We start from the raw sequence: 16,524 nt of genomic DNA on the forward strand, positions 1-16,524 counted from the left end.
AAAATATTATGTATAAAATATTCCTGTTAATTAAAATGTTATTTCTGACATATTTTTCTAAAATCATCAGAAAAGGATTTTATTATTTTGTGCTTGCGATTATCATGATACCAAAATAAATTTAAGTTCTTTAATATTACTAAAATATTATCTTTCCCGTTTTAATGTCAATGTTATTTTCTTAATAACAATGGAACAGCAAAACGTATATCGTGAAATAAAACAATAAAAAACTGAAGCGATAAAAACTTTCACGATGCTCAATGGTGAAAGTATCAGAAGAATATATTAAGTTTGTGAGAAGTTCAAGATAGGTACTCGTCGCTGAGATACAAAAAATAAAAAGTAAAAGTACAACAGTCAAGAAGCGATTTAATATAGCGATAATTGAAAAGACTAGAAACAAACAGCTTAATAGCTTTAAAATAGCAATATTACTTATTTTTCGTTAATGATGTTACTAAATTCTATCTTATTTTATTAAATTAAAAGAAAATAATGTGATGAATAATACAGGATTAAAATATTCATTGAACTAAATTGATTTTTTTAAAAATTGAATAACAATTGAATATTTACCTAAATAGAATAATATGTTAATAACCCTTAATTTTAAGTATTTTTTATTCTTTCGACGGTGACCAAGTTGTGTATCAAATATTCCATTTTTATATTAGGATTCTAAACCCAAGACTCAAATTAAATAGATATAATATAAATAACATTACAATAATAGCATCGTCTTCAAGGGTTCATGTTGTGGCTGAATTCAGTATTCATTTGTCTGTCCATCCGTCCAATAGAACATAATATTGCAGTAATATTGTTACATAGTATTCGATCACATAATGAAAACTATAAAACCCTTCACAAAGATTCGAAAAGAAATTCTGTACACCCAAATGTTAATCGTAATATGAAATCTTATTCAAATACTCAAATTACCTACTATTCAGCATGTCATAAATATAGGATAATATAACATAAATAAGTCTAGTCTAAATAAATTACTTTGTACTCAAATATACAAGAAAAGAATAAAATAAAAAACCTATGTGTGCTATTTACATGCAACCTCCGATATGCGAGTCCGCCTCGCACTTGACTGGTTTTATTATTTTCTGATGTCAATGTGATTCTCTTTAGAGAAAGAATATTAGGCATATTGCGAATGCATTTCATAGTATCATATTACCTTTTCAGTACATGTCATAACAGAAGATTACTAGACGTACAGCTTAGCTGCGAACACGAGGACTTCAGAATATTGCTGTCTATATTTAAAAATCTTATAACTTAATATTTTATAACGTAAAGGGTTTATAAAAGGTTCAGACCGAAAGTCAACAACTAAATTGTGTTATTTTTAAATTTCCTACACATATCTACTTAACATATATTCTATAACTTCAATTATAATTCCAACGTTACAACAAAATATATTATACAAATAATAATAAAAAGTTTATTTCTATAAAATAACATTTTTTATCTTTATTTTATTCCGTTTAAAACATATTGGTGCAACATAAATTCATAAAAGATAATAATTATTTGCTTTTCAATTTCAACTATCGTGTCACTGCTGCTCTAAAATACACATCAAAGTCATAACTTGACGGCGTTCATTAAAAAAGCTCACAACTGTTTGTAGAACACGCTTTTCAACAACGAAACGGTTGAAATTAAAAGTAATCGCCAACACGGCACGGAAGCAGAGATATGAAAAATAATAGGCATTACCTGTGGGTCAGGACATGCGGGCGCGATTACGGCTGCGCCTCACTTGTAAAAAAGTGAAATAATGCCCTATTAGTGTCGTAATTGGGCATCTAAGGGAGCTTCACTTTAAATATAATGTAGGCGCAATAATTAATTTTGAGAAAAAAGCTATTTTGCCAGTCAAAATAATGAAAACATTTTAAATGATAAGAAACATCAAACAATTATTTTATATTTTAATGAATTTATTTTTTAACGTTTCTTGATAAGCTTCAGAAACATAGACTCAAGCTTTATTAATATATAAATTGAGATATTTATAAAACGCATGTTTTATATTATTTTTTAGCCCTACCACCTAATTCAGAGTTAAGGTTTTGACACATTATAGGATCAAAATCTTCATTTAATGTTTTTACATCTTACATACATTAAAAATAAAAGAAATATACAACGAAAATATAAAAAAATTATAACGTCTTGCACTCATTTAACCCTTTCTCGATAGTGAAATTCGAATATGGTTGGGCTATCTTAATGACACAAAATGATCGAGACAAGGAAAATTATACCCGCATTACAGAATCAAGATAGAATTTATTGAGTTCTTTCTGAAATCATAATTATATAAGCGTACAATGATCTTTTTAGTTTGATCGTCTGTTTATGCTACTGAACAATAAATATATAATCAATACAAAATATGATTAAAAAAGTTAATGAAAACACAATACATTTTTATGACAGTTTAATATTAGTAAAAATAAAAATAATTACTTAATAAGTTTACAATTATGTATGTTCTTTTTATATATGTAACTATAATAGAAAACAAGGTGACAGTTAACGTGACCGAGAGACGAACATCTTTTATAGACACGATTAGCGTTATAGATACATGGATATTTCTATTAAATAATGTTAATAAAAATACAAAAAAATGTAACTTACTTACAAGTGTACTTTACCTATACAAACTTTCATCCTTAATTTCACCTCATTTCAAATTTTTTTTTGAGACAAAAGTAGTTTATATGCGGCCTCCTATCCTAATAAAAGTACCGTTCTGTAGTGAAAAACTAACACCCTCCAACGCATGTAGTAATTTTGTAAATAAATAAATAATAACTCTGGACTAGCGCAGCGCCATCTAGTCCCATGTTAAGCAGAGTTTGTGTTATGGATACTAGAAAACTGATATAAAAACTTCGATTAAGAATATAAGATAAAATGATTTTTATGAATACATACATAATATGCATAGAAAATACCCAGACCGATATAAACAACCATACTCATGAATACAAATGTTAGCTCGTGCGAGGAATCGAACTCGCAACCATCGGATGTAAAGCGATATACTAAACCGCTAGACCACCGAGACCGTCAATATAATTAATGTATTGTTAGTATAGACCTTTTTGTTTAATTTCATTGGGTACAATCATTATTAGGCGTTAACCACGTGTGATATCATGCGGTTACTATTACACGTAAATGATTCCAACAACAGATAGTTAATGTGGTGTATTTTAACATCGTTATTATTAAAATGCTTTGATATGAAACTTTGTTAAAATTTAATTGTATAGATTTATTTGGTTTTCATTTACCATTGCATTTACAAGTTCAGGTGATTTTTGGCTTTGCCTATATAGAATATATCTTTTAATAATTAGTTATTCTAATATAATTCTTAGTTACTATTTAAATCTTAAAATACATAAATAACCTGTATTTAATTTAGTAACCACTATCGTGTAAAAAGTTTTTTTCAAAAATGTATACATGCGTATAATATAGACATATAGTTATAAGACAGCACAATAAAATTAATATATTTCTTTTCTAAATCACTTATTCCAATATTTCTTTCTTACCTTACGATTTCTTTACTAATTAAATAGTAGTAGAATTAACATTTATATGTCTTATTTGGAAATAAAATTGTAGTGATAAAATAATATTGTATTTACTATTTAATAGTTAACTGTAGTTCTCAGATGCAGAGATAGTTGAAATAAGAGAATGTGAGAGTGGTTCGTATGCAGTTTAAATTGACCGGTCAAAAGTGACGTGCAAGTTTTTTGAGCTTGAGTGAAGCCAGAAAACAATTCGATTACTGATTGTTATTTTAGAAACTGCGATTGGACTGGTTTTATAAAAGTTGAAGAGTTTGTCTATTGTTAATAATTCAGTTTTTTTTTCTCTTTTTAATTGAAGAATCAGAATGAACCTGATATGTCATTGAGATTGCCTCTGCTCTCCTTATATGTACTCGACATCTCGACATTGTAAGCATGATTAATTATTTGTTGCGTAGAGTGACAGCCTTGATGGTTTTGCAGCTTTCGCATAGAATGTTGTTCAGATACTGCGAAAGATTGACTCTCATACAGAAATATTTTCTATGTAATGAAAATATATTGATGATGTTTAACACAATTTTAATATATTATTATGGAAATTAAAAAATCGGTACATATTACGAAGAAAGTATTAAATGTAAATTTCTGAAGTACATAAAACAAACTTTTTGGTTATATTATTATTAACTGTGTATCTAATATTTTCTACTGGGCTAATAACCTCTTCCAAGCGGCTTTCTGTGGATTATGAGTTACTACAGTATCCATGTATTATGAAATATTATCCTACTTTTCTTGAATTACAGCTTAAAGCTAAGTGTTTCCATCGGAGCTGGATTAGCCAAGCGCCTTAGATGCTCTCTTTCATTTTATCTATTTTCAAATATATTAATAATATCACAAAAAATCTTTTTTATAGTTATGGTTAACTTTGTTTATTTATTTATAATAAATAAAAATGGTATCTCGCTTACTTCAACTTAAAATATTGTTGGATTAGTTATGACAGCTCAAGTGTCAAAGTATATCTAATGTACATTAAAACGTAAATATATCTATAGCACAAAGAAAAACTAAAACTTTTCATCTTTGTGGTGACTTAGTTCCAATAATAGACAACATGTCTCAACTCTGCGATATTAATGTGTTCTTACTTTACTTAAAAATAAATCATATGCGGCCAAGGTAGTACACGAAAACTTATTGCAAGACAATACAAAGTTCTAAAGACAAAGTTTTATACGATTTCGTGTGTCTCCACTCCATATTACATTTGTCAGTGTCCTACAAGTTTTATTGCAAGGAATATGATAGATACACGGTGCCACAATCTCTTCAGCATCATACTGGTTCAGCTTCTGAACTATAAAACTGAGGTAAAGTTGCCTCGACAATTTCAAAAATTGTGGCACATGCTACGAATAAAACGGCGAGTCATATACAAATAACATTTCGGGTAATTTTTGTTCCACTCAAAGTAAGTTATGATATGACACAAATATGGAAACATTAGAATTGAATCGCGTCCAAATAATGTTGAATTTTATTGTTTGTTATGCACGACGCGACTTCTCTTGAACGGTGGAGTTATTTTACTTGCGTTTTAGCAATTTTGCAAATTATTGTACGAATCTAATTATAACCACAAATTATTTACAATAATAGACTTTATTAAATTCTAATAGAGAAGAATTAATGGAAATCAATTATATCTGCAGAAAAGTGTAAAACTGAGTCGCAAAATTTACACGCAAAATATACAAGTACATTTTTAATAAATAAATAGTTACTATACGTTTTTAATTAATGAGGTATTACTTTATTTAAATTAAAGCAAATCCATATTAATTTTGCAAATTCCTAACTATGTCTGTCCAAAAAACGTAATGATTCCGGATGTAAGAGCTAGTTAGTTGTTTTTAAAATAAAATACGAGCAACCTGCCTGCCTGATACCTGCAACTTTATCTACATTTGTAAAAGATAAAAAATAGCTTATATCTATCCTTGTGATGTATGCTATCAACACATAAATTTCATTACGATCTTTTAAGCCGCCAGTCAAAAGGTACACACATACACAAACAGATAGACTCAATTTCACATTTCTTTTATTAGCATCTATTAGTTTGTATTGAAAACCATATAAAATTATATAATTATCATGAGTACAATTTTATATCGTTTTAAATTTTTATGTTTTATTATTGAACTTTACTTAGTTTACAAAAATAGCTGACAATAAAGTTGAAATAAGCAATAATATAGTTATCCATCGTTGTTATTAATTTATTTTTTCATATATTACATATAGTTGGTAGTAGAATGATTCAAAAGTTTGTATATTTCTTTTTAATTTAAAATTTCTGATTCACTGCAGATCGTGAACTTGAACCATTGTAATGTGTGTACTGTATAAATCGATGAATCGCGAACGTATATATACAAAACGCACAGCGGGCAAAGTGCTGCGGGCGGCGTAGGCGCTACGGAAGGCCTACGCGCGTCGTAACTCCGAGGAAATGACACGATTGATCGGTTTATTACTTAATTTGCATATCAATACGAAACCTACTACTTCGTTTTCTTCAATACTATCAACTATTTAAATTGCCGCAACCAATAACGGTTATTAAAGAAGAATGACGTACTTAGTTATTAGACGTCAGAAAATTAATCAAACACGCTGTAAATTATTGTCAGCTGTTCGTTTATTACGATCAATCGATGCTAATTGGGAGGTGAGTGTTCGACACCCAGTTCCATCGCAAGAATATTTCAGAGCCGCCGCGGTGATAAATCAAACTCGAAACCGTAATGAAAGCGAACGGATCGCGTCGCGAAGAGAAGGGAGGAAAAAATATCACGGAAAAAATCAGGTGCGTCCCCCGGTCGGGTGCCGAGAGAAAAACAGTCGGTCGGGCGTCGCGGGTGGTGGGCGGGGGTGGGTGGTGGCGGTCGATGCGGGGGGCGGGCGCTGGGCGGGCGACGCGTGCGCGAACCTGCCCCCGGCGGCCGCGGCGCCGGCGGCCACACTCGCAGCGGCTTCGTCGCTCGGCACCCGCGTACCCGCGTCGCTCACCGTCCGCACTCCGTCGCGCCGCCGCGCCGCCGCTCTCCTCGCGCCGACGCCGGCCCGCGCCGCGCGACTCGACACTCGCGTGCCCGCTCCGACTTTACATGTCCAAAGTGTTAAAGTCAGTGCTTCCTATCGCGACCGCGAGAGTGCTCCAGCCAACTCACGAGCCGGACCCGACGTGCACATCGCTCAGGGTTAGTACCGTGACCGTGCCACAGTTTATACGTGCCGTTTGTGATGGATGACGCACTTCTAAAAAGTTTATTTTGGGAGCGCAAAGTTTTGTAAAGTTAAGAGTGCGCGCCACAGATGCACATTGCCCCAGCCGCAAGTGGTTCCTATCGGCTGGGCGGCGCCGTCGTGTCGCTCCCTCCTCTCGGCCCTCACTAAAAACAACAAACAGATCAATCGACCTGTTATATTCATACAGACACTTCTAAATACGAATCTACTAATATTTCAATTCGGCCAGAGGAGTACTGAATCGGAAAATAACAACCACGAATTTTGTTTTTATGCGATAAGATAAGAGTCACAACACTAATAGTTGGAAATAAAATTGTGGAATCGCATGTAACGGTGATATTAACTGTGAACAGTTCAAGTTTACCTACTTTTTTCTTAAATTACGTTCGTAGGATAATTTGTCGGAAAGTAAAATCAAGGGTTTTGGATATTTTGTTTTGATAAAACTGTACTGGTCATAATGTTACTGATGTAACACCCTATAGTTATTGTAACAAATTATAGGCAAAGTGTACATATATTTTCAATAGAACCCGTAAACATATAATGCGTAATCCTTAGTCTGCTATATATGTTTTTTTTAACAATTTAAATAGAAAGCAGTGACTATTAAAAAAAAATATACTGGTATTAATAATCGTTTCAATCCTCAATGACTACTTACATATACAAAAAATTCTACACATATAAGTTCATGAATAATATTTATTATTAAAAATAATGATATTATAAATAAGCCACAAATATAATTATTTTATTTTTTTAATAAATTCGTGTATTTTTTTAATTATTTGTTTTAATTAACTCCAATTTTGAAATAAAGTATATAACTGTTATTGGCAGTATGAGGTAAATTTGTTAAAAGTCTGTTTAACAGAATTGGCAAGCGGCATGTATGGGTACACACCTGCAGACATCGTTTGCCAACTTTATAAGACCGAGTGTCTTTCTTATCCGATCTAACAACGTCCCAATATCTGCAGAGATACGAGTCACTCTCAATACAAAATCATAGTACATACAATGTAGCAATTTTAATTGAAAATTATATTTAATAAATACAATCATAATAACGACTATAATTATAATTAGTAGTACTAAATATTTATAATTAGTAATATATTTTTTTACCTAAGATATGTGTGTAAAAAGATTTTTCTGACCAATATCAACAGGCTGTCCTATGCTTGTAATTTTTGTTCTATGTTTTGAAAACGATTAGATTATTTATGTATTACTTACTTGAAAATTATAATAATAAAAGAAATTGTTAGTATATATTTTTAACAGATTAAATTAGAAAAAAAAATTACAATCAATATCTTTAGAATTCCAAAATTCCTCTAAATGAACAAAACAATAATAAAAATTCTTTAATTGGATTTTTAATCATAATTAAATGTATAATGTCTTTATAAATTCACACAAAAACACAGTATTGTTGTATTAAAATGAACTATAAAATGCACTAAAATTTACAACATGAAAGGCGTAATTTATTAATTATAAACAAATAAATTTATATAAAAATGTAATAATATCGAAATAAAATTTTGATCTGCAGATTGAATGCATTACATTATACATTTATTATTATTATACTATTTTGTGTGAGATATTGGTTGATTAAACTAATTATATGATTTTGGTGTATAAATTCCATTGTCATAAATATTATCATAAAACGTAAATTTTATTTTGAATATTGTAGTTCATGTCTGTCACTAATGTCCTGTGTCTAAAATTAGCATCTAATCAGTACAGAAGTTATATATCACACTCTATGCAAAGCCTATCATCGTACATATATTTTTCATGAAGCAGCAATAACAACTTTATTGCATTTGGGTGTGAAAATAAGTCATTGCAAATTGCTCCTTCAAAAAAAAATATTATCCTTATTTTCATTTTTTTTTCTCTTACACTATAAAAAAGGATACGACGTTAGAAGCCTCTGAGCAGTTGAAATTTTTTTAATAACTCTCGTGAATAAATCACGTATAAACGTATACGCGTTGTGGTCCCCGAAAAAACGTATAACAGTATAACTTATTGCTACATAAACTCTTATTAAATAACCAGTTCATTTTTATGAAACTATCAACGCATACAAAAGTACCAGTTAAATGAATTGTTGTTCATGATATTGAGTTGTAAGTGAAGTAAACTGTTACTTTAGTATTAACCTGTGCATGCCTGTCCATATAACATTTATTCAAACATCTCTCAAACCTTCTTTTCTGTAAGGAAGCCATTTGCTTAGATATTACAAATTATTAATGCTTATATTTGAAAGAACGGTACTCAACGTACGATAGGTCTGATGTACCTATAATAGATACTTATTTTTTATTATCTGCTTATTCATATATTTTTATTTGTATTTACCATACGATATATAATATAGTTTTTTGAGGAATTGTTAGTATTGATACCCGCTCCTTAATTTCATCATCGTACTACTCGGCAGAAATTAAAATGCCATCTTACCATTTGAATGAATAGCAGTCGTTCTCCATGATTTATTCCAAAACTTCTTAGCACGCGCAACAACAATATGGTATCACCTTCCGAAGCTGTATTTACGAACGTATATGATATTGGAACCTTAAAAAAAGATCTTATTCTTCTTCAAATGATAGACATCCCACAAAGAGGTTACTAGACTAGACTGCAAGCTCCTTTGTCGCATATGATATATATATAAGAAAATAGCTATGGTAAAATCGCTTAACTATATAACAAAAAAAAACAGTTATATACAATACATATATTGAGTAATAATATAATGTGTAGAGTTACGATATCACGATTCTGTACATCTATGAATTGTAACCACGTACATATTAGTCTGATAATATTAGTTTTGCGTGTTGTTTCAAATCTCTACACTATCGTATCAGTTATTTTTTTCATTTCCATTATATCATTCGCTATAGAAAATTAGATAATGATTTTTGTGTTACTCTGACCCAATTTTGTTCAGAAATTATTAAATCGTAACTGTTGCGTACCTGTTGATCGAATCAAATGACAATTACATCTAATGGATTTACTTATCTATTCTGAATCATGTAGGTTTCAAAAATGTGTCAGTGTTCAATGAATTTAAATTAACAATGTAAGATTAAATGAAACACACTGATTGTCAGATAAGAACTGTTTAATAATCAGAACAATTATAACAGAATAAGAATAGAATAAGTAACGAACTAGTACCTAACTCAGAACTACCTACAAGTAAACAAACACAGAAAATATCATCTTTTCGAATTATTTTTTTGGGAGATATTTTATTTCGACAATATATTTAATTATTAAATATCGTATAGGCTATTTAATAATTCATATGTATTTTAATACATAAATCTAAATATACTAATATTATGACATCATAATCATAAAAAGGGGCCTCGAGATTTACCTTACTATTTATTTCCTCTCTAACCAAACTTACAATAGTGTTTTGTTTCGAATCATCTTTCTCTTGCACCGATGTATTTAGGCTTTTCGTTTCGTTATACAGTACTTACGTCAAGTGAACAAAAAAGAGAAGAAACTTATTGTAATTTTGCTTCGTCATACGGAAGCGCGCTGCCACAAAAAAGAACTCGTTATTATTAACACATTAACTTTTCTTCATTCTTTCTCACTGCCTTAATACATGGTTTTGAACAAATAATTAAATAAGATATGAGATAAAGTACGTATAAATAATTAACATTGTTATTCAAGGCCCACCTACTCTCATATCCTTTATGACCATAACATCTCATTTTGCACAAAGGAAGATTTGAACAATGCGACCGAATGCGCTAGAGACGTCGCAGAATTTTGGAATAAGTATGTTTTGATTACCATTGACTCGAAAGAACAAGATTATCTCTTCAGTATCACTTTTTTATTTTATTAATTTAACATATATATATATACGAACTAGACACATAACACAGTAATAAACTTTTTTTATATACGTACATCAGTATGAACAATTTGCATTTACGAAAATACTTAAAGAGATTGTCCGTAGTAGTCATTCGATATAAGAGTGAGCAATTAATTCTAAATTATACATTAGCAAAGGTCAATAGATGAAGTAGTAACTAGATCACAATTCCACAAACTTGTGTTAGCCTTAACAGCAATCCGATGTTCCTGTCTGTCGTTAGAAGCAAACATGTCTAATGATGGAGGAGCACGGATGATAGATGAAACTTAAATGTCTCACGCACCTAACTCAGTTGTTTGTTATATTATGATATACCTAGCTATCATATTACATCACACATCACTTACTCTCTATATATCCTATACAATTTTGTATATTTTTACACTTTACTGTTTTTTACAAGATATTTTGGTGTAGTCACGGTTTGACACGAATTGTAGTAGTCAGTTGACCATTATAAAGTCTGCAGTAATAATTTACGATACAGAAAAAGATTAAAACAATTTATATATATAATTACAACATTAAACATTTAAACAGTATAGATCGTTTAATCGCAGTTTATCCATTGTAGATAAATAATAGAATTACTATTAACCGTGGCATTTTCTCAATCCAAAACTATGAATTTTAGGGATTATTAACAACTACGTTATTACTAGATTAAAATGAGATATGCCAATTACAACGAAACTTTGCATTTTAATAAACTTATTTAAAAAAAAATATCTGAGAAAGATTACGGTTGTGTGTGCATTGGTGCAGATAAGCAGTTTCCTTTGCAAAGCTATGTATAAATTTGAAGGTTGAGATATAAGAGTGAATCTACATAGTATAGGCACAGATAATATAATATTACATAGTATAGGGTATATATTATGGAAACAGCGAAATAAATATGTATTGTCACATAATCTAATAATGTGTGGTCGCAATAAATTTAAATTATGGTAGGAAGTTTAAAATAGAATAAACTCAATAATATTATTGTTACAATGTACTAAATCGTTTAAATATATATTGCACGTTACTATGAATAACCAATAACACTTATTACTCAACACTACACTACCGATAGGCATGTTATTACAGCTCCTGTATTTATAATTGTTATGGTTTTATTACCTTTTAAAATTATACACTATGTATTTATTAAGGCGAATATCTGAGGTAATATGTATATAAATTAATACCTATAAAAAAAGAGAATTATTGTTTTAAAAACCAGAAATATAAATTTTAATAACTTACATTTTAGTATTCCTTAAATAGAGTATACAATATTGGTTTTCTTTATGCAATAGATATTTTAAAGAGCATATCTATTTCTGTTGCTATGTTATTTCAAATTAAAGCAACATTTCCACGAACGATAGATGGAATGGACGATATTATCTATTTCGCTTTGTTTAGTGATATATTATCTAAGCTTGGTATAAAATAAATTATATTTATCAATATTTCTAAAAATAGTGATGCTGACGTGAATACATATTTCAAAGCAGCTGTCGACAGTCATCAGATTTTATTTAACATATTTGTTTTAATGCGATGTGGTACTCTGAGACTTCGTTGTAGTATTTTTATTCATAAATAAACAAATAAACTATCCTTATACAAAACTAATTTTAAAGCAGCTGTCAATAAGTTTTTGATATTGATAAAGAATTTATGGAATGTTAATAACAGATGCTTATCTGAACCGGTGTCCGTTCTATCGTTATATACTACTACAGTTAATTGTGCTCGAACTATTAGTATATTGAAATATATCTCTCGAAATTATTTTTCCAAGATACCCATACAGAGTTTGCTTTAAATTATATATGTAATCATATTAATAAGAATCCATCTCCAATTTAAATATCGTAATGTTTCGGAAAATATATATATCGTAGATATCAACAACATTCATAAATGAATTCTGGTTATTTGAAATCATTATTCTTAGATAATCCGGGGTCAAGGAGAATAGATTTTCCGCTAAATTATTATCTGTAAGCCAAACCTAGGTATTTTGACAAAACTTCACTAATAGACCAACATTAATTCGGATTTATTTCTCAAGTTTCCAATAATCCGAAAATTTAGGGGTGTTTGTTACTAACAAACTTAGAGTATGTACTATTAAGATTGACATTCCCAGTGCTGTTTTGATACAATATTTCCACAGATTTTTATTTTAGCAGATATGTATATGAACCTATTTAAATAATCTAATATACCACATCAAAACAAATCAAACAATAAATATTAGTTAGGAATCAAGTATATTTCACAAAGTGAAATGATGAAAACGTACTATTAGAAAACTATACAAACTTGTCAAAGAGTTTTCTTTGATAAGTAAATTATTAGTTATACCGTTCCACTTTGTATGTAGCATTTCTGTTCTATATTGGTTTTTTCTATACATGAAAATAAAAAAATACTGTAGTTTACTTTGCCATCAATTATTAATTTGTGAATAGTACAAGTGCTCTACAACCATTGGTATCATGCATCAACAATCACACATACTATATTATATATTCTTTTACCTTTCTATTGAAAACAACGACAAATTATGACTTTTTGATGTTGTACGCAAGAGCTAGTTTAAAATATGCAACGTTAGTTTTAATTCTATTCTACGTAATTGTGGAAAAGTATTTCCGCGTTATTGCAAACTGTATTTAAGTTAAAAGTTGCATATAAACTGCTGTAAATTTTATTTACTGTCAGATAAAAAACGCGAATAGACAAACATTGTTGTTTTATTATTCTCAGTGAGAGATAACAAGTTGCGAGATTATTCGTAACTCAGGAGAGCAGGTAAACACGCAAGACTAACAAATTATCCTTTAGCCAAATGGCTCGTATTTACTTTCTAATTGACCCTAGTTGAATGTAAAACGAGTGTCGACATCGCCTTAAGCTGTTTGATGGGGTAATAGTGCTTGTTCTTGTTATAATTACTTGTAGTTTGTTTTGAAGCTTATTATTATAGCATGCCCACTAGTTCCCTTGGGAAGCAAGGGTTTGAGGTTGCCGTTATTAATTCACAACTTTCCGTGTTTATACTTGTTAAGCCCCAATATCTTCACCTTTTCGGATCTATTAGTCCGCAATCGGATGATGCGATAAGCCACTTCAGATATTTTGAAGCGCTACGCTTATAAATTCATTAAGTTAACCATTAGTTAGAAACTTAGAAGGTAGGAGCTTTTTAAAATAGTTTCTATTTAGTTATTTTTAAACTTTTGCGATTAGTACACATTATTAATATTTATATAATTGGATCTTAACACGAACAATTTTATTGTAAATATAGGATTGACTGGGGTAGTATACTTACTATAAAATTATTCGTCTTAAGAACTAATTGGCTATAATAAAACCTGTGTTTCCAATTTGAACTCAAAAACGATAACATTAAAAATTCGATAGGTTTTTGGAAGTTAATCTACACTTCGATTATAATATTGTCAAATATTTTAGATTTTCACTACATTTAGCAAGTTTCGAGCTTTATTGACCTTTAATATTATAACAGCACTTGAATAAATACAACAATAATATTCATGTATTAGATAGGCACCGAATTCCCAGTTTTAAAGTTAAGATAAAGTTACAGCTGTAGTGCCTCAAGCATTTTACAATAGATGTTCACAGTCACTACAGTGAAGAGGCACAAATTGTAACATAAAACCCTTCTGTTGTGCCTCTTAATTATAAATTCGACTTAGATTTGTGTTTTCAATTCACTACAAATACATACCGTGTATAATAATGGTATAGTCGTGTGTAGCTTCTAGTAAAATTTCTGTATTCCAAATTGTAATGTATTGATAATGTTTTTTTTTTTCTTTTTGTCTATTATAATTAAAAAACTCTAATCTAATTACGATGTAACTCCAAAATAAAAGTCAAATTAATTTCCAGTTAAGTATGTAGCTCCATCATTTTATAAAAATTGTTAAATTTCCCGTTTATAGGAAAACGAAAACTTTCGTATCTCTTACACGTCGTGATTATTACGAGAAGAATTATTGGTACTTTACACCATTAAAATTGAAACTTCAATAGTTATACAGCCTGGAAAACTATTCTAATAATTTCATATAATCGGTACGTAGATCATACCAGCATATTTAAACTCAAATTAAAGTTGAACTCGAACACCTCTCTTACCTCGATTCAAACTTTAAAACTTATGTAGTTTCAATACTCATAGTTGTAAAACTTTCTCTATGGTGGTAGCACATTAATTACTAACCGTTGGCGGGAGCGAAGCCCAGTAGGACGGTGTATTAAGTTTAACCATGTAGATTTACGATCAAACCCTTTCATTAAACAGGTATTAAGGCGACAGATAAGCCTCGACATTACGCACTTGTTCATACAATTTGGGAGTTTGCATGAAAGCTTTGTAGGGACAAACGAAACTGCCCGACCCGACTGCTTCAATACAACTATCCACCCTAATACGTAAACGTTGCGGTTTAATTTATATGTAGGTACGTCTCCAAACTTTCAATAGTGCTACATGAGAAGGGTTAACGAAATCACGCTATATCCATTATGAGAATATCAACTAATACAATAGCGATATGAATCGAACTTACACTACCGACTGTATTATATTTGATTGCAACTATTTACTTACTAAAACCAATATTGTATGCATATAAAATATAAGTTCAGTAGGAATTTATCTATGATTTTTATTTTTACAATTTAAAAATGTAAGCAAAAACGAGCGTCAGTTTCTGTATTTTGTCAACGACACTCTGTCTATGAAAATATTCTCTACGTTATTTTAAAATAAACTGGTAACTTTAACTGAAATTTAATACCTATCGACTATTAGTTTAATTTTCATGGGAAAATTGTCGGATTAAAACGTGTAGAGGTGAACGGTAGACGGGCCCTTGTTTCGTTTTGCACTTCCAAAGAGCAATCGATTTTAAAGCTCGCTGGATTGAAAATTATATGAGGAGACTTAGAGAACGGGTGCGGGTGCTGTGTTCGTGAGCCGCCAATGCGCTTGTCTTTCGGTTCAGTGGGCTTTCTTTAAATTGGCGACGGCTCCGCCACTGGTCGTCCGCTTATTGCATCCCGCGCCCGCAGCGCTGCGACGTCCACGATATTGCCTTCACTCGACCTTTAAGCAAATAGAATTTCCCAGACTGTAAATAAGATAACCCTGTACGTAAATCTACGGCAAATCCTCACATCGTTGAGGAGTAAAAGGTAAAAATTCAATTTTTAACGATGGCATTTGCGCGACGTCGCCTGTGATCGTTTCAATCAACTTATATTTCTGTAGCGGTGTAGCCATCAGTGTACATGCCCCGGTAACTTTTATTTGCTGAAATTCTTGCGTGATGAAGGTCAATCCTTCATCACTTGTCAAAAGATTGTTTTATTTCGGAGTTCCAGGTTCTATTCATATTCATGCTTTGAAGGCAGGGCACAAAGTATCATACAATGTCGTTTTTATTTTGATGAGTAAACGCCAAGATAGTTGCGTGCCGCGAGGATTTTTATCATGGGACTTATCAAATAATAACGAGCTCGTCTTACTCAGTGCGTCGTCCGATATCGGAACTGTATTCAGTGAAACCTTTTGTGCTGTATGATAATATATTGTTGTTTAGCCAATCGTTTTGTGAGTGG

The 16,524-nt window shown here is 30.7% G+C and overlaps 1 protein-coding gene across 4 annotated transcripts in view; it reads left to right on the top strand.

Annotated features, from left to right (window-relative positions):
- The window catches only part of LOC131848493 (RNA-binding protein Musashi homolog Rbp6), a 516,162-nt gene that overhangs the window by 304,115 nt on the left and 195,523 nt on the right, over positions 1–16,524 (top strand). Inside the window, exon 1 of one of the 4 annotated variants that reach the window (XM_059198378.1) lies at positions 6,703–6,862. The exons of the other annotated variants lie outside the window; for them this stretch is intronic. Coding sequence (XP_059054361.1) covers positions 6,770–6,862 — 93 coding nt within the window. The 5' untranslated portion in view covers positions 6,703–6,769. Of the gene's footprint in view, positions 1–6,702; positions 6,863–16,524 lie in introns of those variants that run through there. 4 annotated transcript variants of the gene reach the window in all.

The sequence above is a fragment of the Achroia grisella genome, unplaced genomic scaffold (assembly GCF_030625045.1).
Source record: "Achroia grisella isolate CSIRO2021 unplaced genomic scaffold, CSIRO_AGI_Agris_v1 utg558, whole genome shotgun sequence".
In the NCBI taxonomy this organism is placed as follows: domain Eukaryota; kingdom Metazoa; phylum Arthropoda; class Insecta; order Lepidoptera; family Pyralidae; genus Achroia; species Achroia grisella.